Source organism: Sorex araneus, chromosome X, assembly GCF_027595985.1.
Source record: "Sorex araneus isolate mSorAra2 chromosome X, mSorAra2.pri, whole genome shotgun sequence".
Taxonomy (NCBI): Eukaryota; Metazoa; Chordata; class Mammalia; order Eulipotyphla; family Soricidae; genus Sorex; species Sorex araneus.
The window spans coordinates 355061446-355083630 of NC_073313.1; the positions used below are offsets into that span (position 1 = coordinate 355061446).

Genomic DNA, 22185 nt, shown 5'->3' on the forward strand with positions numbered 1-22185 from the left:
TCTTTTTAAATTTTTTTGGAAGGGTCACACCCAGCGATGCTCAGGGGTTACTCCTGGCTCTGCACTCAGGAATTACCCCTGGCGGTGCTCAGGGGACCATATGGGATGCTGGGATCGAACCCAGGTCGGCTGCGTGCAAGGCAAATGCCCTACCCGTTTTGCTACCGCTCCAGCCCCCCTTTTTAATTTTTAAAACTCCCCAGAGGAGGTCCCAGGCGGCCGGCAGCGCCTGTCATCTCAGCAAAGGCGTGAAAACAAAGGTGAGGAAAGGGGCAGCGGCCGGAGGCCAAACTGCTGCCAGCAGGGCTGGGGCGACTGTCCAGCAGGAAGGGCACTTGCCTTGCACGTGGCCGACCCAGGTTCTATCCCCGGCACCCCAGAGGGCTCCTCAAGCCCACCAGGAGCAATTCCCGAGCACAGAGTCAGGAGTCAGCCCTGAGCACCACAAGACGTGGCCCTCAAACCCAAAGAGACAAAATCTTCTTGCCATTTTTTTTTTTTTTTTTTTTTTGGCAGCGGGAGGGATAAACTCGGGTCTCCTGCCTACAAGCCCCGCTGGGCCACGGAGCCACATCCCCGCCTCTCGACTGCTCCAGAAGTTTTGGAGCTGGTGCTTGGGGCTTGGCAGCACAGAAACCCACAGCCGGCCTTATATAACCTTCGCCCAACCGACCACCGGCCAGACGCTCAGCAGAAGCAAACTCCAAACCAGCGGAAGGCGCTCTGGCCCGGATCCCTCCCCACGGGAGAGATGACAGCGCCCGTGCCGCCAGCCAAGGATCCCCCCCGCACAGCCGCCGTTCAGAGAAAAAGCTGGTCCCCCAACCCACCCCCCACCCCCGCATGCCACCCCGCACAGAGAGAAGCAAACAAGTGGAATTCACGTGACTACTTTATATTAAAGTTTATTACATTTGGAAAATCTACTGTACAGGGAAAAACCCATTGGATTAAGTTGAGTTTTGCCAAAAGCAAAAGCCTATCACTCTTTGGGAATATTCCTGAATCCGGCCCCGGGCAGGGCCTCAGGAGCTAGTCAGAGGAGAGAACCTGGTTCTTCCCGGGGCAGCACCAGCTATGCCCGGGACCCCTCTCGTCACCGTCCAGGAGAGCATGTCCCCAGAGGCGGGCCGGCCCCCAAGGAAGGACGGGGTCAGTGCGAGGGTCTCCGGGCTGGCCTCTGCTTCAGCTGCCCTCAGTCCCCGCAGTCCTCAGGGCCCAGCCTGAGGTGCCAGGATTCCGTCCCCCACGCGCCTCATCGCCTCAGCGTCACAGCAGGGGGTGTGGCCGTGGCCCTAAGCTCATGGGCACAGATGTGGTGGCCGTGGCAGCCGGAGGGATGGGCCGGCCAGTCCTTGGGGACCTCCCCACCGGCCTCGCGCCCTCACAGACAGCCCCAACTTCAGGGCAGATGCTGGCTTCCAGATGCGATTCTCCCCATCCAAACACCGCGTCTCCTCCCTGGGGCTGTCTCCTGGCCGTCGGGGAGGGAAGCGAGTCAGGGAATGATGGCCATGTCACCTCACTTAACTTACCTCAGAAGGGGCAAAGCCTAGGGACTAGAAACAGAAGACAAACTAGAGGAAACATGTGCAAAGATAAGTCGATATCTAAATGAGACCTCCCCACACAGCAACATGGGTTCCGGGGCGCGTGGCCCGTCCCCACCACACAGCCGTCCCTGTCACCACAGCGCTTGGTCTGTACCGTAAGTGCTACAGGCACGTCAGTCAGCCCCTCCCTGGGGGTGGGGGGGGCTTTGTCCGGCCCCAGGGGCCCCATCCAGGCCCTCCGGCGTGGGGTCCCCCTTTGTCTGTGGAGCTGTGGAGAGGGGCTGTTCCAGTTTGGAGAAACTGAGTCAGAGAGCTGTACATGCCAGGTGCCGGCGGTGGTGGTGACGGGAAGGTCAAAAGGCGAGAGAGTCCTTTGGCGCCCAAGTCTCCAGGCAGAAGTCGAAGAAGCAGAGGGGCGCCCCGCCTGCCCCCGGGGGTGGGGGGGCGCCCCCAACTCAGGATGGGAGCGTCAGGGAGGGGGCACGGGGGCCTTGCGAGTGGCAGGGAGAGCGGGATGGGCGCTCCCTCAGGCGTAGAACTCCTCCTGCTTGCTGGGCTTCTGGTAGGCGCCCCCGTTGGCCTGCTTGGGCTCCTCCAGGGAGTAGCTGCCCTCGTCCTTCTTCTTCATCCGGTACAGCATGAAGCCCACCAGGCACACGGCGAAGATGAGCCCCACCAGGCCGCCGGCAATGACACCTAGGGCACGAGGAGAGGGGCCTTGCTCGGCTTCTGGAGGCGGCGGTCCGCCCCCACGAAGGACACTTCTTCCCCCGTGGCCGGCCACCTTCCCCCGCCCCCCCCCCCGACTCCCCGCCTCTCGCCCAGCCCGGCGGGAGAGAGCAGACTCACCTCCCAGCACTTCCTTCCTGTCCAGGAGGCTCTGCGAGGCCCCGGTGGCCTCATGGCCCACGGAGGACCGGTCCCTCTTATCCAGCTCCGGGGCCGCCTCAGCTGTGTTGTCGCCGGCGCTCTCGAAGGTGAAGTCCTGTGGGCAGGTAAGTACAGCTTCAGGGCGGGGCCAGGCCACCAGAGGCAGCTCCCGCCTTCCTGTCACCCCCCCCTTCACCCCCCAAATGAGGGACCTCAAGCCAAGGCCCCTCACATTGTCACCCTGGCACCCGGAAGGACTGTGGCAGAGACAGGACGGCGGGACATTGTGTCAGCCCGTGTCTGTGTCCAAACTGGCTCACTTTTGTGGAAAGTGATCAGGACGTTATCAGGGGGACCCAGCCGAGCCCCGAGGTGTCAGGGAAGCCGCCTTGGGGGGCGGCCTTGGGGGACTCTCTTGAACCCGACTCATGAGGCCCTCAGCCCAGCCCTGGGCTTGTCGGAAAGATGGGACCTTGCGAGCCCGTGTCCCCGGGGCCCAGCCGGGGCCTCGCCCCCGGTGCAGGGAGACAGTCCCCCTCCTCGGCTATCCCTCCCCCCGCCCCCTCCCCACCCCTCCCCCCCAGCCAGGAAGTGCAGGAGCGTGGGGGCGGGCACTCACCTGCTCCCCGGAGCCCTCTGCTCCTGGGAACTGGCTGGTCGCTCCATCCTCGACCACCTTCTCGGTGACAGCGGGGCCCCCGTCCCCTACGTGGTGAACCTGAGGGTCGTGCTGGCCGGGTGCCGACGGGGCCGCGGTCTCCGGGGAGACGGGCCTTGTGCCCCTGTGCGGCGGGGAGGTGACGGCTCCCAGGGCCGCGGTGGATCTGACTCTGGCCCCCTCCCGGGGGGTGGTCGGGTGCTGCGTGGGCTGGCCGGGCGCGCGGCCGGGCTCCTTCTCCAGGGCCGTGAGGCCGGGCTCCACCTCCACCACCACAGGCCCCTCGGCCGAGGGCGGGAGGGACGCGGTGGCATCCACGCTGGTGGGCTCCGGAGCGGTGGGCTTGGCCGACAGGAGCCCCAGCGTGCTCCAGGTCGGGGTCGTGTGTCGCGACAGCGTGAGGTCTGGTAGAGATCCTGCAGGGCCGGGAGCGGAGTTTGTCGGGGTGCTGGGGAGGGGCCCCACCTCTCAAGGACCCGACAGGCTCCGGCCGTGTGCAAGCACAGGGTGGCCGCGCCTCTGAGCACCAGAGCAGAGCCTTCGCTCCCTGCAAGGCTGTGTTCCCCCGTGTGGAATGTGCCGAGGGGACCCCCAAGAGGGGAACATGCACGGCACAGCCCCCTGCTCTGCTACGGTGGCCTGGGCACAGTCTGGTCTCCCGAGCCTGGAGCCCACTGGGGCTTCTGGGAAGGAACTGGACTATGTTACGTCCACTCTCTGGGTCCAGGTCTCCTGGAGACCCCTGCTGACCCCTCCCTACTCCCCCGGGGTTCAGCACCTGCCTCCCAGCCTCTATGGGGCCCCCTGGCCCAGCAAGGCCTGAACAAGCCTTTCTCAGGGTCAGAGCCCCAGCTCTGGGGTCCTCCACAGCCGGGGGATTGGACTCTCCCAGGGGAACAGGACAGGGGAGGAGAAACATCAGTGCCTCCGGGCTCCGGGTGGCCAGCAGCTCCCAACAGCCTTTGGAGGCCAAGACGCAGCAACCAGTGAGCGGGAAGCAGCCAAGGTGGGAAACTACAGGGAGAGACTCGGCAAACCAAGAGTGGGGTGCGTGACTGAGCAACGCGGCTCCAGCACTGCGTGCAACTGAGGGCTGTGGAAACGCCCATTCAGAAGAGTATCCGCACCCTGGCATTCACGGCGGCCACGACAGGCAACCGACCCAGAGGGCCCCCAACCAAAGCCTGGATAACGGAGCTGTGGCTCAATGGAATTCTCCAGAATTGGCCTGGTGCTATGGGGGCTGGAGTAATAGTACAGCAGGCAGGGTGCTTGCCTCGCACACAGTCAACCTGGGCTCTGGTCCCGGCATCCCCCGATAGTCCCTCCTAAGCACTGCCAGGAGTGACCCGAGTGCAGAGCCAGGAATAGGCCCTGAGCACTGTCAGGAGAGGCCCAAAAGACAAAGCAAAAAAAAAAAAAAAAAAGATGCAACTGGGCTGGAGCGATAATACAGCGGGCAGGGCATCTGCCTTGCATGCGGCTGACCCGGGTTCGAGTCCCAGCATCCCATATGGTTTCCCAAGCACCGCCAGGAGTAATTCCCGAGCGCAAAGCCAGGAGTAACCCCTGTGCATCGCTGGGTGTGACCCAAAATGCCAAAATGTGCTCTTGGAAGAAAAGAAACACAAACCGCTAAAACCCACATGGAACTGCAGGCGACTGTGATCAGAGGAGGCGGCGTCAGAAGGGAGGAAGTGCCCGAAGGCTTCAGCCACACTATCACCAAAGAAAACGAAGGGGAAGCGGGCGAGGGCGGGAGGGAAGGGAGGAGGGGTCCTCGAGGAGGTGGGCGGGCCCTCGGAACTTCAGGGCTGGGGAGGGGTTGGCTCTCATATGGGCGGAGACTATGGAAGGACACCCCTGAAACTGCACTACTGTAAACTCACGGGAACGATGGAAAACGGTAAAATTCCCTCCCGCACATGAGGAAAGCGGCCTGGGAAATGCATGGGCCTCCAGGGGCTGCCCGGAGAGGTTCTGACGGGGAGATGCAAGCCCAGGTCTGCCGCCACGGAGCCTCCGGGAACCCCCAACACCAGCACCCGCCCTCCGCCTCCTCAAATGCTTCCCTGGGCCCGGCCTGGAGTCTGCCTGCGCTCCCCGGCCTCACCTGCACCCGAGCCGGAGAAGTTGTCCGAGTCATCCCCAGAGCTGTCCTGGTCTTCTGGGGGCACATTTGTGGCCACGATTTGCTGAAAAAGGATCAAAGGAAAGGGTGTAAGCAGGGCTCGATGGGAGGGACGCAGACTCTCTCTCTCTCTCTCACACACACACACACACACACACACACACACACACGCACACACACACGCACACACACACGCACACGCACACACACACGCACACACACACGCACACGCACACGCACACGCACACACACACGCACACACACACGCACACGCACACACACACACACACACACGAGAGCGAGACTCCAACCCTGCTCAGACAGACAGGCGCGGGTGCCCAGCCCTCAGCAGACAGGGGTCCTGACCCCCAGGGGACCCCAGTGGCCCCCCGACACCGAGTCAGATCTCAGCGGCTATTGTTGAAGTTTCGGGTCTATGCCGACCGAGAGGCCCCCGTCAGGGTCGGGAGCCCCCAGGTCCGGCCATAAAAATGAGTCCAGAGAGGCAGGCGCCAGGCTGCAGGCAGCAAGGGTCCGAGAGGGGGAGGTGAGGGGCGGTGTGTGGAACAGCCTGGGCACCCAGGCTCACCTGGGAGAGAAAGGCGGGACCACCAGGTGGGGACCACCAGGCAGGGACCACCAGGGCGGGGACCACCCGCCGGGGGCCACCCGGCGGGGCCCGAAGGCTGAGCACCAAGGCGGCCTGCAGTAAGGAGGCCCCAATACCTGGGCTGTCGGCCGGGTGGGGCCGGCGCGCACCCAGAAGGGTCCAGTTCCTAAGGCGGAGCCGGAGCCAGGGGCCAGCAGAGTGCGGGGGCGGGGGGGGGGCACCCACTCCACAGGCGAACAGGCCCCAGATACCTGAGGGGGTCACCTGTGGCCCTGATCCTGGCTGGAGCAGGTGGGGCAGGAGGGCCCGTAGCCAGCAGGGCAAGGGGCATATCTGAGGGGCCTGTGTAGTGACAGGACGGGGACCCCAGGGAGGCCCAGGAAACGGCTTGTTTGAGGACCCCAATGTCGGGGCCAGGATCCAAGACCCAGCTCGCCCCAGGGGGATCCCCAGCCTCAGTTTCCCAACCACATAACGGGAACAGAAGCGGGAGGGCGTCTGTTCCGGATGCCCAGAGCCGGAGCCAAGCCGTACAGAGCCCCTCAGAGCCCGGCACACAGTGGGGACCCCCGAGCCAAGGCAGCTCCAGGAGAGGCGGGGGAGAGGCGGGCAGCGTTTCGGGGCAGGGCTGGGGCAGGAGGCCTGCTGCAGATACTGGGGGAGGGGATGCAGGGGGGGATGCCACCCGCAGCTGGGTTCCGGGGCTGACTCCTCTGCGGAAAGGCCTTGCCAGCTGCTCCTGGTGGGGGCCATGTGGGGCTCCCTCCCTCCCGAGCAGAACAGGGAGGCCCAGACACGACCTCTGGGCTCCTGGGCCGGCAGGGCACAGCTGGCCGAGGGGGTGTGTGTCACTGGGAGCCGAAGCGGATGCATGCAGGAACTACAGGGCCAGAAATACCACAGAGAGCACCCAGCCCGAAGGCTCCCTCGCTGCCCCCACAGGCTGGGCACGCAGAAGCCCTCCCCTCCCCTCCCCTCCCCTCCCCTCCCTTCCCCTCCCCTCCCCTCCCCTCCACCACAGCTGGTCTGCATTGCCTGCTGGGAGGGGCTTCAAACCCCCAGCCCTGGCCCTCAGCAATGCAGGCACCAGACACAGGGCTCCCTCCCCAACGCCTGTCCAGGCCCACGGTGGGCTGTGGGCATTCTGGGGACTCCCTCCTCACTCTAGGCCTTTGCTCCACCCCCCCACCCCAGTCCCCCCAGAGACCCTAAAAGAAAGTGGCCGGACCTTGGAAGGGCTGGAGCCCTGGGGATTGTAATGTCCCCACAGAAGCCAGCTGTGGGGTCCAGGCCCTATGTCACAGGCGAGGCCCCCCAGGGGTCCACGGGGAGGGAGGCCTCCCCGCTCTCCCCCCACAGAGAGAGTCCCAAGAGATGAGCAGGACTTCTCAGGGGACCGATAAGACCCCGGGATCTGCGGGGCCCTGGAAGCAATTTGTTCCCTCCACTCAGCTGGGCTTATCCCGCGGTGTGTTGACACAACAAACACAGCATCAGCGCCCGCCTGAGGCTCCCCTGCCCCGGCCCCGCCAGGCGGAGGGACCTCGGCGGAAATGATAGAAACAAGGACGGCGCTGGAGCTCGGATCTCCAGGTGCCGGGGTTGAATCCCGGCTTCCCTCAGCAGCCGGCGGCCACAGCTCCTAGCCCAGGAGGGGCCCCCACCCGGACTGGCCCAGCCACCCCGGAAGCCATCTTAGGAACTCAGTAGGGGCCCCCCAAACCTCTGCACGTCCCAGAACAATCTGCTTTCCACACGAGAAACAAGAGCCCACGCCCACGAGTCTCCACCCCGCCCACGGCTCAGGCCCACCAGCTGGACGGTCAAGGCCAGGCTTAGCGGTCCAGGGAGGGCCGGTGTGCGGGGGTGGTCGCGGGGCCTACGCAGAGGGTGGGCTCCCCCTCGGCTCTACTCTTGAAGGTGGAAGGTGCCGGAGGGTCCCCCCGATAGGACACAGCAGGGAAGTGGCCGCCAGACACGGGACAGGCGGCCCCCAGGACAGTGGTGGGCTAGGAGCTTCGGAAGAGACCTTCCTCTGCCACCCTCCAGGACAAGAGTCTCTGCCGTCCACACAAGAGCCGGCGGGAGTGCAGGGTGGGGGGCTGGCTGGCAGGGAAGCTTCGGGAAGGCCGCCTGAGCCAACAGCTGCCAGCTCCCGGCCCGTGCTGGGGACCCCAGGGGGGGTAGCCCCCCACACGGAGCCCCGGCCATGCACAGAGCCCCCCCCCCCGACACTGGGCTGGTGAGAAATCAAGGGAGCAGGTGACAACACAGAGTGGTCTACACGGGGGCTCCTAAGTTGGGGTTCGCCAGAGAGCTTGTCTGCCCGGTCCATCGCCCCTGGCTCCCCACTTGCTTCCCGGGGGCCCCCTCCCCCCCTCCCCGTCCGTAATGGGCGATGGACCAAACAGCAGCACTGGAGACAGTTCACGGGCAAAGCCCATCCCTGGCACGCCCCGCAGGGAGAGACCCTCAAACACAGAGTAGCCCCGGAGCACTGCTGGGAGTGCTACCCTCAACCCAATCTCCATCCGTGAGGCCCCGGGAAGGCGTCCCACCTGCCGGGGCTGATTCTCAGCAATGCCCTCATGCCCAAGGTAGGGAGCACTGTCGGGGGAGCCAGGAGAAGGAAAGTCAGTTCTGGCCCAGGCAAGCTCCCATAGGCAGATGCCGCATCCCAGGAGGCTTCCAGAGGAGGCGGGGGCCTCCAAGGAAGGTCACTGGATGGGGGACACAGGGCCTGCCTTGAAGCCCCCAGCCAGACTCTGAGGAGGACAGGATAACACTGTCCCAAGTCACCAGTTTCACAGCACCAAGGCCTCTGTGGCAGCCCTAGCGGGGTCCAGAGGACAGGTGAGCCCGGGGACCCGTGTGCAGCCCCGAGCCCCATCCTCAAGAGGCACCCCAGCAATGTCCCCGGGGTGCCACGCACTCGGGGGCCCCACGCGAGAGAGAGCCAGGCCTCCGGAAGTCCTGCGCACCCCGATGCCGCCTGTGGCTGAGGGCAGGGCTGGCTCCTCCCCGACATCACAGCCCGAGGCCCTCTCCGAGCCGACCTTCACCCCAGATCAAGATGCCAGACTCGGGGCTCCCTGGGAGAGCTCGAGGGTCGAGGGGGGAGGGGGGAGAGGGTCGGGCGAGGGCTTGCTGACCTGCCCCCAGCTGCCACGGACACAGTCCAGACGGGGAAGGCTCACTGGGAGTGGCCGGGGTAGGGGGCATGAGCCCCTCACTCAGGTGCTGCGTGACTCGTCCACTGTCCACAGAAAACACCCCTTGCAAAGGCCCTGCCCCTGTTTCTTTTTGCTCCGTCCTCTCCTGTGGCAGGGTGCTCAGCAGTTCCCGAGGGAGGCACAAGTTCATTTCCACACCTCGAGCCTTTCTTCAGCCCAGCCTGGATGCACCCCTCTAAGCTGACGATAGAGCTTCCGCAGCTACTCTCTTCTGAAGACAATGAGGATTCGGTGAGGGCGGGGGGGGGGGGCGGAAGAGGGGGCTGGAGGGATAGCACAGCAGGCAGGGTGTTTGCCTTGCTTACGGCCGACCCAGGTTCAGTTCCCAGCTCCTATATGGTCCCCCAAGCACCGCCAGGAGTAATAATTCCTGAGTGCAAAAGCCAGGAGTAACCCCTGAGCATCGCCAAGTGTGACCCCCAAAAAAGAAAGAAAAAAAGTTAAGGACGGAGTTAAGGATGGGAAAACCAGGCCTTTCCCATTCAAGTGGTTTTCCCCGACTGTGGGAGCTGGGAACCCCGGGGCCTCCTGAGCGTGACCCAGTCTCGGGAGCAGAAGCCACCAGGGGAGAGTGGGGGGCTCACAGGGAGGGGAGCAGAGACTGACTAAGCACCCAGTCCCGCTCCTGGGCCCCTCCCCGACAGAGCCCTGCCACGGTGGGGCTGACCACTCTGCTCCCCTGCCTCAGGTCAGGTGACCCTGCCCTCTAGTCCTGGCTGACCCGGGCACTGGGGGGGGAGAGAGTGTCCCCACGGGGCAGTGGGGCGCCGTGCTGTCCCAGCTGGGGTGCAGCCCTCCGGCTCCCTGGCCGGGGCCCCTGGCCGCCCTCTTTCCCACCTGAACAATAACGGGGGCGGGGCCGGAGAACCCTAAACTCCCAGAGGGCCCCGAAGAGCCCGGGCACAGTGGCCCAAATTCCTTATCAGGAGGGCAGGAGACGAGGGCGGCGGCCGCAGACCTCGTGCCAGGGAGAGGCAGCTCCTGGCGCGGCCCGGACCCTGGCGGGGCCCATGTGGGTAACGGCCAAGGTCTGCCCCAGGACCCCCAAGCCCCCGATGGGCCCCCCCTGCAGTGCGGAGACCTTCACTGCCAGCCTGGCCCTGGCCCCGAGCCCCAGGCCCGAGTTAGGCCCAGCCTGGCACAAGGAGCCGTGGGTGTGGCCCGGGCAGGGCAGGGTGGCACAGAGGGGACTTTCGCGTCCACCCAAGAATGCACATCCAGGGGGCTGGAGCGATGGCACAGCGGGTAGGGCGTTTGCCTTGCACGCGGCCAACCCAGGTTCGATTCCTGGCATCCCATATGGTCCCCTGAGCACTGCCAGGAGTAATTCCTGAGTGCAGAGCCAGGAGTAACCCCTGTGCATCGCCGGGTGTGACCCCAAAAACAAATATCCAAGGGGACACAACACAATCCCCAAAGCAGCAGCTGTTCCAGGCAGGACCCCCTCTGGAGGACCCCCGAGGTATGCACCCCCTTCCTGCCTCAGCGACCCCCACCCTGCCCCTTGGCCTGCCAGGCCGGACGGGGGTGGACAGTGGCTAGTCTTGGCCTGCCAGACTCCTCTGGAGCCCCCTGGACATGGGGCAGCTGCAAACAAGGCCTCTGCGCCCTACCCCCCACGCTGCCAGCTCGGAGCGCCCCCGCAGGCCGGGAGTGCGGGCAGCCCAACCCCGCCAGAGCTGCCGCCAGCACCCCCATGCCCAGCCGTCCACAGAGCCGGCGCCCGCCTGGCAGCCCGCGTGCCCCGACTCGTCTCTGCACAGGGCCGGGCCGGGCGCGGAGCGGGAGGACCAGTTCCTCTGCTTCCCACTCGCGGGGCGGCCGGCCGGGCCCAGAGACGGCGGCGGGCAGCGGGAAACGCTCGTACCCCAGCATCTGGCGGTGGGGGGGGGCAACCCAGCCCCAAGTGTCTCTCTGGGCTGGTCAAGTGGGGTGGGGGGGGGGTGACAGTTCCGAGTTCACGTCGGCAGGGCCAGGCCGCCCACCCCAGGGCAGACGTACCCCAAACATGGGGCTCAGCGTCCCCGCCCTCGACTTCCCAAAGGCGGAAATCAAGCGTGACGACGACGACAACGACTCGGGGAGGCCCCCTGGCAGGCCCCGGGGCAGAGTGGGCCCCCTCCAAAACACTCGCTGGAGGGGTCTCAGCAGCCCCCACAAGGGCCCCTGCTCTCTCGCTGACGCATCCCAGAGGCAGCCTGGCACGGGGGCCCCCAGACACTGCCTCCTGGGTTTGGCTCAATAAAGCGTCCCCCAGGGCTGGAAAGGTAACACAGTGGGGAGGGCACTTGCCTTGCCCAGGACCCACCCCGGGTTTGAGCCTTGGCATCCCATACGGCTCCCCGAGTCCTGCCAGGAGTGATCGATCCCTGAGCACAGAGCTGGGAGTGACCCCTGAGCACTGCTGGGTGTGGCCCCCAAAGCAAATCTCATAAAACAAAGCGTCGGTTAGCAGCAGCAAGGTTTCATGAGCACGGAAACCTGCAGCCCGGCTCCAGGTTGGGGGTGCCCAGGGGAGCTCCGGGTCCCCCCCACCATCAAGACGTCTCCTCGTCCACTCAGTGCGTCTGCAGCTGGACAGAGTCCTGGGCGGGCGGAGGGTGCTCACGGATCACACACGAGGCGAAATCAGCACCCATGGGGGGAGGGGCGACCCGAAACTGGGGCACCGGGGGTGGCTGCAGGCTGGAGAGCAAGGGAGACGATTTCAAAAGAGACGCTGGAAGGTGCCAAGAACAAATTTTTTAACCTGTGTCAGAACGTGGTCGCCAGCCAACCCGGCGCGGAGGGAGAAAGGCTCAGCTCCCCCTGAGCCCCGGATGGACTGGCTTCGCCGCCCACGCGTGGGATCACGGGCCGGCCTGGGAAGCGGCCCCCGGATCAGGCAAGGCACAGGCGGAGCCCTGGGCGGCGGGGAGGGCGTCCCTCGCAGAGGTGCCGCGGGGGTGCCCGGCAGAGCGGAGCTGGGACAGCAGCAGTCGCTGCCCTCCTGCCCTCCTCCAGCTGCCTCTGAACCGGGGACACGGACTCCGAGGTCAGCTCCGGGAGCCTGAGTCCGTGCAGGAGCGGACAACGCAACACACACGGGGCTGGACCATGCACGCTGCAGGCCTGGATAACACACACACACAGCTGGACAATGCACCCTAGGGGGGGCTGGATAACACACACGCAGGGCTGGACCATTTGTCCATGCGGGGCTGGACCATGAGCCCATGTGTCCTTGTGGGTCTGGACCATGCATCCATGTGTCCATGCAGGGCTGGACCGTGCGCCTTGCGCCCCTGAAGGCTGGACCACACACAACAAGGCCCTCCAAACCCACGCACGCCCTGGGGGCCAGGGTATCGGAGGGGCGGGAGCTGGCAGCTGCAGCTGACCTCAGATCAGGGACCCCAGGAAGGGCAGCGGCAGGGGCAGCCCACCCAGGGGCAGCAGGGCTGAGAGGAAGAAGGGAAGGCCCTGATGAAAAACAGACAGAAACGAGGCTCCGGGGGAAACAGCGACGGCAGCTCAGTGACCGGGCCCCTCACACCAGACACAGCTTGGATGAAGAATCTCTCTCCGCAAGCACGGGGGGACGCTAGTTCTCTCCCTGCCTGAGAGCTAAGGGCAGGGAGGCGAAGGCGGGCGATGGACCCCCGAGGCACTGAGGCCCCGCGAGAGTTTGAGGCCAACAGTGCTGGCCTAGAAGCCTCCCCTGCCACCCCGCACCTCATGGAGGCCACAGGGAGATGGGCCAGGGAACTCGTGCAGGGGCTGAGGCACTTGCCTTGCAGTCAGTGAACCCCAGTTCAAGCCTCAGACCACCCGGATGGTTCCCGAGCACCGCCAGGGGCCACGCCTGAGCACAGAGCCAGGTGTATGTAGCCCCTGAGCACCGCGGGCTGAGGCCCCAAAGCAAAACAAACAAAAAGCTCTCCGGGAGAAACCTCGGAGGGCTCCCCGGAGGTGGCTCAGAGGAAGGTGCAGGGGAGTTGTCGCCGGGCTTCCGCAACAGACCCTCTCAGGTAGCTCCGGGCACAGCTCAGGGGTCCTGAGCCTCCCTGGGTGACCCGGTGTGCGGGACCGCCAGCCTCTCCCCACGGCTCGCCCTGGACAGGCTCAGGCAGGGCAGTCTGCCCCGCAAGGGCAAGGATTCTGGGAAGGGACAAAAGCCATGTTTGCCGACCCTGTTACGTCAGCACCGGGCAGACTGACCGGTCAGTCACTCACACCGAGCGACTCCACCCAGCCCCTGTGTGTTTGTGGGGGTGGGGGTACCACTGCCCCCCCCGCCGCCAGAGCTGGGCCTTGATCTTGGCAGAAGCCCACACGGGCAGGATATGAACCCCCTTGGGCAGATGAGAAAACCGAGGCCTAGCGGCAGGCAAAGAAAGGGTGCACACGGGAGGAAGGGGTGCAGTGTATCCCCCAGTGCCGGCCTGGGTCCCCTCACCCGTTGAGCCCCTGGGGAAGGAGCTTCCGGACCCCCGTACCTTCCCAGAAGGGGCGCAGGCCCTGGGAGGAGAGCTCAGGGACCCCTAAAGAGGGCCAGAAGGATCTTGTTCCATGGGCGGAAGGGAAGGTGGAAACTGGGGGCGTCCTGCTCCCAGTTCCTCGGCGCCCCCAGCCCCCAGATATCCGGCCTGAGCTCCCCTGGCCCTGTGTCCCCTACCATGAGTGCCTGGGTGGGGCGGTACTTAGGGTCCAGCCCCAGGGGTCCCTCTCCCTGGCCGGGCACGCAGGGCAGAGCTAGGCCGGCCGCGACCCTCCCCGCACCCTGGCCTGGAGACGGGGCCACAGACACCGCAGCACTGCACCCCTGCTCTACTGCTGGGGTGAAGCTGGGGCGGCTTCAAGGACCCCAAAACATCTGTGGCCTGGGGCCCTGCGAGCCCAAACGTGACCACACATCTGCCCGGGCACACTCTCCGGGCTCTGAATATGTGTGTGCCCGTCATCACAAGGTGTGCGTGCTGATCGCAGTGTGTGTGCATACAGATTACAGTGGAAATGGGTGTGTATCAGTCACAGTGTGTGCATGTGTGTGTGCGTGCAGGTCACTGAATGTGTGTGTGTGTGTATGTAAGTCACAGTGTGTGAGTGCATGTGTGTGTGTGCACCCATAATAATGTATGCGTGTGTGTGTATGGGTGTATGTGTACAGGTTATGTATATATGCATGTGTGTGTGAACAGGTTACAGTATGTGAGTGTGTGTACAGGTTACTGTGGTGTACAGGTTACTATGGGTATGTGAGTATACAGGTTACTGTGTGCATTGTATATAGGTTACTGTGTATACACAGGTTATTGTCTGTGTTGTATGTACAGGTTACTGTATACATGTGTGTACAAGTTACTTTGTGTGCATGTGTGTGTACAGATTACTGTGTGTGTGTGCATGTGCGGGTTACTGTGTGTATATGCGTGTGTGTGCAGGTTACTGCGTGTGTGGCCCTGGGGTTCCCAGGCAGCAGGGCTGTCCCAGACCCACAGACACCAATCAGGCACTTATCAACCATCCCAGGGCCAGTCCTGGGTTCGGGTCCTCCCAAAGCCTGGAGTCTGGCATGTGCCAGGTGTCATGGGGGCCCAGTGAGGCCAAGCTTTGGGGGCGTCCCCACGTGGGAAAGAGTGAGTCCAAGTCAGTGTCGCTGGTGTGGGGATTGTACCCCGTGGGCGGGGACCAGGCCCTCTGGACGCCCGGGAGTCTCGTCCCAGACACTTTTCCCGGCCACCAAGCCCTGCCTCGCTGCCAGCCGGGGTTCCAACGAGAAACTCCAAATGAGCTTCACGTGGCACCGCGGCCGGTTTCAATCGAGGCCTCCCCCTCTCTCTCAGGAGCCCGCCCACAGGTGTGGGCCCCTCCCCGCACGCTCCCCTCACCCCCCAGCTCTGGGCAGAACCCCCACCGGACAGCCCAGGACCCTGACCCCGCCACACAGGGCCATCCAAATGCACGGCCTTACCCAGTCTGCCAGCCCCACCCAGATCCCAGATGGGCTCACTGAGGCAGCAAAGTGGGGGCCGGGAACCCTGTCACCCCCCTGCACCTTCACCCAGGCCTGGACGTGGGAGTCCAGCTGAGGAGTCAGGAGGGGTGCGGGGTGGGGGGTTCCCGGCCCAGGAGTGCTGGGCGCGTCCCCATCGCCCAGACTCGCGTGTGTGCCCAGCTGAGTGGGGCTATGACCGTACCTGCCTGCCCTGCTGCCTGGCTGCCCGATGTGGCTTCCCTTCCTGCTGCCCAGTGGCCACGGCACTGGCCAGGATGCCGGGGTGCCTGCAGCCAATGGCCCGCCTGACCTCACCCGCCTGAGCCCCCCACGGTGAGCACTACGCCCACCTCCTCCAGGCCGGGGGCCCTGCCCACCACCCTCGCAGACACAGGGTCACACCCCAGACTGCCTGCCCCTTGGGGGCTGGAGCTCCCTGGAGTCCCCGGCAGGACGCACGTCAGGGTGGGAGTGGGGGCCCACCGGCCCCAGCCAAGTCTCCCCGACCCGCATGTCCTCAAACCTGGGGCTGGCTGAGCTCAGAGACAAGGGAGGGAGGGCAGGGGTCAGGGGGAGGGGTGCCCTGCGCAGACGCGGGCTCGGCTGTCTCAACTGGGAATGAGGCAAGAGCAGGAACAGGCCAGTGGGAGACAGCAGCCCGCTGTCTTTGGAGGAAACGGCCAGCAGGAAGGTGGCCAGATTGCCCCCCAAATTCAAGGGCTGGCCGTGGTGCCCAATGGGAACGAGTTAGCTGCATCTGAGCAAGCCCAGCTACCACTGCCGGGCCCCAAATGCATCTACACACATGCACACGCACACACGTGTCTACACATGCCCACACAACACCCTCACACATGCACAGACATTTCGCCCCCTGCTCAGGACTCCCACACAGTCTACACACACACACACACACACGCATGTGTCTACACATGCCCACACAACACGCTCACACATGCACAGACACCTCGCCCCCTGCTCAGGACCCTTACACACGGTCTACACACACAGAGACGCACGTACACACATACATGCACACACACATATGCACAAAAACAGATGCATTCACACTTGTGCACAAACTCACAACCCTCAGCCTTGTCTTGGGCAGTTTCTCCCAGGGCTGGACGCCCGGGAAGCAGCTTTCTGGAAAATTATAGTGCCCAGGGCTTTGAGGAGACCCTGAGGGGCAGGAGGGGGACAGAGCAGTGCAGCGCCAGCCCCCCCGTCTCCTGGCCAGGGGCCCCCAGCCCCAGGACTGCCCTCTGCACTGCCGCCCCCACAGACACCCAAACCAGGCAGCAGGATCCTGCAGGCAAGCTCAGGCCGAAACACCCCCCACCCCACCCCAGCACCCAGCACAGGGGCGCACACTTGGTGCTCTGGGAATGCTGGAAGGTTCTAGCAATTCCTGCCCCATGGCAGTTTCCAGAGGACAGGCTGGAGCAGTGGTGTCAGACACGTAAAGGCACCACCTCCGGGCTGGGCCCGAGCCCCCAGTGTGCCTCCCGGTGCCGGGGGACACAGGAAGGTTTGTCTGGAAACTGGGGTGCACACGGAGGGGCTCCGGACCACACACTCCCCACCAGCCTTGTGGGAGGGCAGAGGGAAAAGGCTCCTGTGGAATGGAGGGTGCCCAGGAGCCCTTATCCCCTCCTCTCTGCACCTCACACCCGAGCCTCCCTGGCTGGCTGGTAGAATAGAAGAACCCGTTCCTGCTCGGAAGCAGTAAATGGGGGCTTCCCTCGGGGCCCCTCCCACTGGGATCTAGAATGGGGGGACAGGGGCGCTCCAGAAACTCTGAGCCCGAGTAACCCCATTCGTGCCACAGCGCCTAATTCCCGGGCCGGGAAATGGATCTAGGGGTCCCCCACACGCTTCCGCGCAGCTAAGCTGAAACACAGCTCAGTCTGGCCCTACCTGGAGGCCAGCAGGTAGGCGCTGGGCACGGGGCAGACCCCTGCACATCCAGACAAGGATAGCGGCCCGCATGCATGTTCTCGCACCTGGCCCCATGGGTTCCAGCTTCCAGACCCTGACTTCTTGGGGTGGGGGCGAGCGGGCTCTTGGCCATCCCTAGCTCAGGCCCCCAGCTCAGCGCCCCTGTGACTCTCCAGGGATGCCCACTAGGACCCCACAAGGTTGGGCCAGTCCCCAGAAAGGTTGGGCCAGTCCCCAGACGGCAGCCAGCTGGAGGAGACCTAATGACATCAATAGAGGTTCTGCTCGTCTGCGCCCTGCAGGAGGGGGCCTCGCCTCTCTGGAACCCTGGTCAGGGTAAAGGCAACGGGAACAGTCGGAGAAGTATCATCCCCGCCTGTCACCCAGCCCTTCGGCACCCAATCAAAGGCGACACCAATAGAACCAACAGCTCACTTCCCTCCGTCCACACAGCAAACTCTCCTGGGCTCATCATGGAAAACGGATGCGGGTGACAGACAAGGGCAGGGAGAGCCCCAAGATGAGAGCCACTTTCCAGAGGAACCAGAAGCCAAGGGACTCCGCCCAGGGCACGTGGTGACGCGGCTGCAGGTAGAGCTGAGGCAGCTTCAGCCAAAGAACCCTTTCTGGCCTGCCAACGTGTGTGTGTGTGTGGGGGGGGTTGCCTTCGCAGGGGTGCACCCCAATCCAAATCAGACACGAGTGGCTTGAGAAAACAGGGCCATAACGATCAGGGTTCAGAGCAGTTTCTCAAAGGCGATGCCACCCCCGCCCCAGGGCACCGGAGCAATCCAGGGCCCCGTAGGCACCTTGGCCACAATTAGGGGGTGGGGGGCACTTTCTGTTTGCTCACTGAAGGGAGGCAGATGTCCAGAGGGGCGCTGAGTCCTTTTGCTTCTGAAAGGGGGGGCTGTAGACCAGGTAAGTTGGGGAACCTCAGATTCGGAGCAAGCAAGCCTGGCTGGGGTCTAGGCCGGCTGAGACAACGTCAGGGAGAGGAAGCGGGGAGCTGGGGGGGTCAGGAGTATCCCCGAGAAGTCATCACTGTCTGCTCCTGTCTGTGCTCTAAGGGAGGCCCCTGGATGTTACTCCGGGGACTCTCTGGGACACGGCAGAAGCCCAGGCCAGCAGCACTGCTCACACTTAGGAAGGGGATGGATGAGAAAACTCGCACTTTGCATGGCTGGACCAAAGCGCGAATGTGAATGTGGTCTAAAGGGGGGCTGGAGCGATAGCACAGCAGGGAGGGCGTTTGCCTTGCATGCAGCCAACCCGGGTTCGATCCCCAGCATCCCATAGGGTCCCCTGAGCACCGCCAGGAGTTAATTCCTGAGTGCAGAGCCAGGAGGAACCCCTGTGCATCGCCAGGTGTGACCCAAAAGGCAAAAAAAAAAAAAAAAATTGAATGCGGTCTAAAAGCTGACAGCTCGCTGCTCTCTGACGGGGATGGAAGACAGGGAAAGCATGCACCAGGATGCAAAACGCTGCATGAGGTGGTCTGTAGGGAGGGCAGAGGGGAGGTCAGGACGAGGGGCAACTCATTCTCTATGGAGCTCAACCAACCAGCACCTCTGGGGCTTAAAGAAGGTTCCTTGGGGCGTTGGGAAGAGAGGGAAGTAGCTGTCTCAGAGCTCAGTCCCGAAGTAATGCTTCCAAGCATACCGCAGATCCTTAGCTGACAAGAACTCCGAGGAGAGATCATTTCCCCACCCACCCCCAGAAGTGGAGAGTCCCAAATCCCGCCGGAATAGGAAAGATTCTGTTCTAAAACCCTCCCATTCAAGCTTCTCGCTAATTCCTTCCAGAGCCCTCTCCTTCCTTATTCCTCCTTCTGCCTACCCAGCTGGGGGAGCGAGATTTTATTGGAACCCACCGCACGCTACAGGTAGAGACTTAGACGGGCTCCACCCTCGCGGGGCCACCGCCAGGCCTGACATCAGCTCCGAGGGCTGGGAGCCGCGCGGCCCCGCCCCCACCCACGCCGCCAGGCCGCAGGGAAATGTCTCTACTAGCCCCCATAATTAAGGCAAAAAGGGATTTTATGCCTTTCAAGAAAGAAAAAGAGAAGAAAACAGCAAATCGCTATTCCAGAACAAGTCATTTCTCCTGCACCAGGGAGACAAAGGGCCAGGGGCAACACACAAGCGCGCACAAACCTTGTGAGACAAACCTGTTCTCCCCTCGCGGGGCTGGCTCGGGGCATCTCCTGCCCCGGCGGACTCACGGGGCCCTTCGGAGGCAGCACCCGGAATCACGCCCTACTCGCTGCTCCCCCCACCCCGGGGGGTTCTGACCTGCTTCGGAGGGGGCCAGAGTAGGGGGGGAAGAGGGTCAAATTTCTGCAACCTGTAGACATACCCCATTTAGGCACATTCCCTTTCTCTAGGGGAGTGGTAAAGGGTTCCAGGGAGATTTTTAAATCATTCTATGCACCCACTATTTTTTTTAGGGGGAGTGGAGAACAGCTCTGGCAGTGCTCAGGGCCAACTGCTGGCTCAGTGTTTGGACCTCAGGGCTCCTGGGATCATAGGGTACTGGGAATTGAACCCAGGCCCTGATACCTGTGGAGCAAGTGCTGTACCACTGAGCCACATCCCAGGCCCACGGCTTGCCACTTTGGAGCCCTCCCTGTGAGGGGGAACAGGCAGGGTGCGGGAAAAGAAAAGAAACTAAAACTTAAGAAAAACTAAATCCAGGGCTGGAGCTGTAGCACAGCGGGTAGGGCGTTAGCCTTGCACGGGGCCGGCCCGGGTTCGATCCCCAGCATCCCACATGATCCCCCGAGCACCGCCAGGGGTAATTCCTGAGTGCAGAGCCAGAAGTAACCCCTGTGCATTGCCGGGTGTGACCCAGAAAAGAAAAAAGAATACCTAAATCCTAGGCTGGAGTCGGACCTCCCCTCCCCCAGAGTACAGTACTGTAAGGCTCAGCTCAATCACCCCCTCCAGGAAGCCCTCCCTCCTTCCAGCTCAGCACACAGCAAGTTGGTCCACAGAGAAGCGCGAACCCCAGTGTCAGCCTCAGCCCGAGGCTTCCTGCCCGGTCACAGGGCTGTAGGTGAGAGCCCACCTCAGCAGTGGAGATGGGGGTACGGGGCTGCGAGGGGGGGGGTCTGGAGAGTAGGGTTCCCCAGGGAAGGCCTGCTGAGCCAGGGGGGCACGCCAAGTCCCTCCCCCCGTGTCTCCATAGCGTTAACTATGAGTCCAGGCACCAATCGGAGTCCCACAAAAGCCACAGGCCACCGCGCCGGACCCCACGGCCAGGAAACCATCAAGACACCAGCAGCCGCCTGCGGCTCCCGCAGACCCGGCACCGCGATTCTTTCTCTCTCTTTTCACTCTCTCTCTCTCTCTCATCCGCCGTTCAAGAGGCATCAAGAACCTCCCGGGTTTCTCAACGTTCGCCTGGGAAGCCAGGAGCCCACTTCGCAGCCCGGCTTGGGAAACGCCTCCCGGAGCGGTGGTGTGGGGGGCTGGGGGGCGGCTGGCGGCTCCCATCCTGCGGCCGGCGGCGCCGGAGCTTGCCCAGATGCCACCGTGCGAGTGGGGGACGCCGGTGCCCACGCGGCCGGCTCCTTTCCCCGCCCACGTGCCTGGCTCGCCGGGGCCTGGGAAGTCGGGGCCAGATGTGGTGGCGAGAGAGACCGCCACTTCCGGAGCGGGGGGCGCCCCTCTGCATCCCGGGGGGAGGGGTGGGTGGGCGTGTGGGGGGCGCGGGGGTGCTGGACGCCGGCACCCCCTGCCCCGACAGCCAGGTGGGCGCGGGTCTCGGACCCTCGCGCGGGCCGGCGCCGCGGGGCGGTTCCCAGGAAAGGGTTCCAGGGGCCGAGAACAAAGCGCCCCCATTGGGGAAGGCGCGCTCGCGGCCGGCGGCCCGGGCGGGAGACCACTTTCGGGGGTCCCTGGGGATGCTCTTTGTCGGCCACGTCTCTCTTTCGAGGGGAACCCAGCCTTCCCCCAAGGTGGATGCTGCAGCGGTCCCCTCAAGGCCTCCCCACCCGCAGCCTCGGGCTCCACGTTGGTCTCCCCTCTCACCCCCCCTCCACCCCCCACCCTCCTCCAAGCTCCGCTGGGCGGGCCGAGGGACCCGCCTTCCCTCCGCGCGGCTCCAGCACAAAGCCGGGCCGGGGGAGGGGAAGGGCCGTCCCGGGGTCCCCCCGGCGGGGAAGGCGCCCGGCCGGCTCCGCGGTGCCCAGCGCCTGCACGCGCCCCCGGGGGCGACCGGGCGCCTCGACCCGGGCCGGCCGCAGAAGTTGGTTCCCGCCGATCGCCAGGTTCCGGGCCAAGTTCCCGGAACTCCAGCTGCCAGCTCGGCCCTGCCCGGCTGCCCTGGGCGGCCCACGAAAAGCGCGGGGAGTACCCCCCGCTCCCCACCGCCACCTCCGTCCGCCCCCGCGGGGCCCCCAGGGAGCCCCCGCCGGCCCCGGCTCCCGGCAAACGCTCCCGCGCCGGTTCCGCGGCGTCCCAACGGGTCTCGACCCCAAAGGGCCCGGGCTTTCGGGGCTGCGGGAAGGAACTGAAGGAAGGGGCTGCGGGGCGGGACGCCGGGGTGGTGGTCACTGCTCCTCCGGGGTCACCGCCACGGTGCTCGGAGTGACGGGGTGCGAAGCGGCGGTGCCCGGCACCGCCGCAGTCTGGCGGGCTCCGACGCCGGTGGAGCCGTTTTATATATACATAAATATATATATATATATATATATTTGAATGCAGGGGGGAGGTGGATAGGGTGGGGTAGGGGGGTGCTCGGGCGCAGGCTCCGACACCCCCAGCTCCCGCCGCCCCGAGTCGCAGCAGGACCCGGCGCGGCGCGCAGCCACGGCGGCGGAAACCGGGACGCGGAGCGCCGACTGGAGGTGCCCACGGTCCCGGGCAGCGCGGGAAGCAACGGGGGTCTCCGCTCCCCCTCCCCCTCCACGTGCGGCCCCGCGGGTCGCCCAGCCCCGCGCCGCACTCACCGGGACGGCCGGCTGCAGGCGCAGCGCCAGTGCGCACAGCCAGAGCCAGAGCGCCGCGCGCCTCATGCTGCCGGCACCGGGGGGCACCGCGCGGGATTCCGGGGCGCGGGGAGCGGCTCCTGCGGTGCGAGGCGGAGGCTGCTGCCCGCTCTCGGCGGTGGGAGTCCTCGGCGCCGCGCTCCGCTCAGCTCCCGCCGCACCTCTCGCGCCGAGCTCCGCCTTAGAATAAACCCACGGGCCCTTCGCCGTTGCAAAAAC

The 22185-nt window shown here is 64.7% G+C and overlaps 1 protein-coding gene across 1 annotated transcript; it reads right to left on the reverse strand.

Moving 5' to 3' along the window:
- Nucleotides 1-885: 885 nt before the first annotated feature.
- On the reverse strand, nucleotides 886-22185 carry SDC1 (syndecan 1). Its single transcript, XM_055121736.1, has 5 exons — nucleotides 21928-22185; nucleotides 5195-5276; nucleotides 3043-3497; nucleotides 2403-2538; nucleotides 886-2249 (listed from the first exon to the last, which is right to left on the reverse strand). Exons 1-5 carry the CDS (start codon nucleotides 21991-21993, stop codon nucleotides 2080-2082), a joined length of 909 nt encoding a protein of 302 aa, XP_054977711.1. The 5' UTR covers nucleotides 21994-22185; the 3' UTR covers nucleotides 886-2079.

What these genes read in the sequence shown, in the direction of transcription:
- SDC1 (XM_055121736.1), bottom strand. Translation starts at nt 21,993, where the DNA reads ATGAGGCGCGCGGCGCTCTGGCTCTGGCTGTGCGCACTGGCGCTGCGC. An exon ending in GCCTGCAGCCGGCCGTCCCG is followed by an intron (nt 5,277 to 21,927) that starts GTGAGTGCGGCG and finishes ATCCTTTTTCAG; the next exon opens with CAAATCGTGGCCACAAATGT. An exon ending in CAGGAAGGAAGTGCTGGGAG is followed by an intron (nt 2,250 to 2,402) that starts GTGAGTCTGCTC and finishes CTCGTGCCCTAG; the next exon opens with GTGTCATTGCCGGCGGCCTG.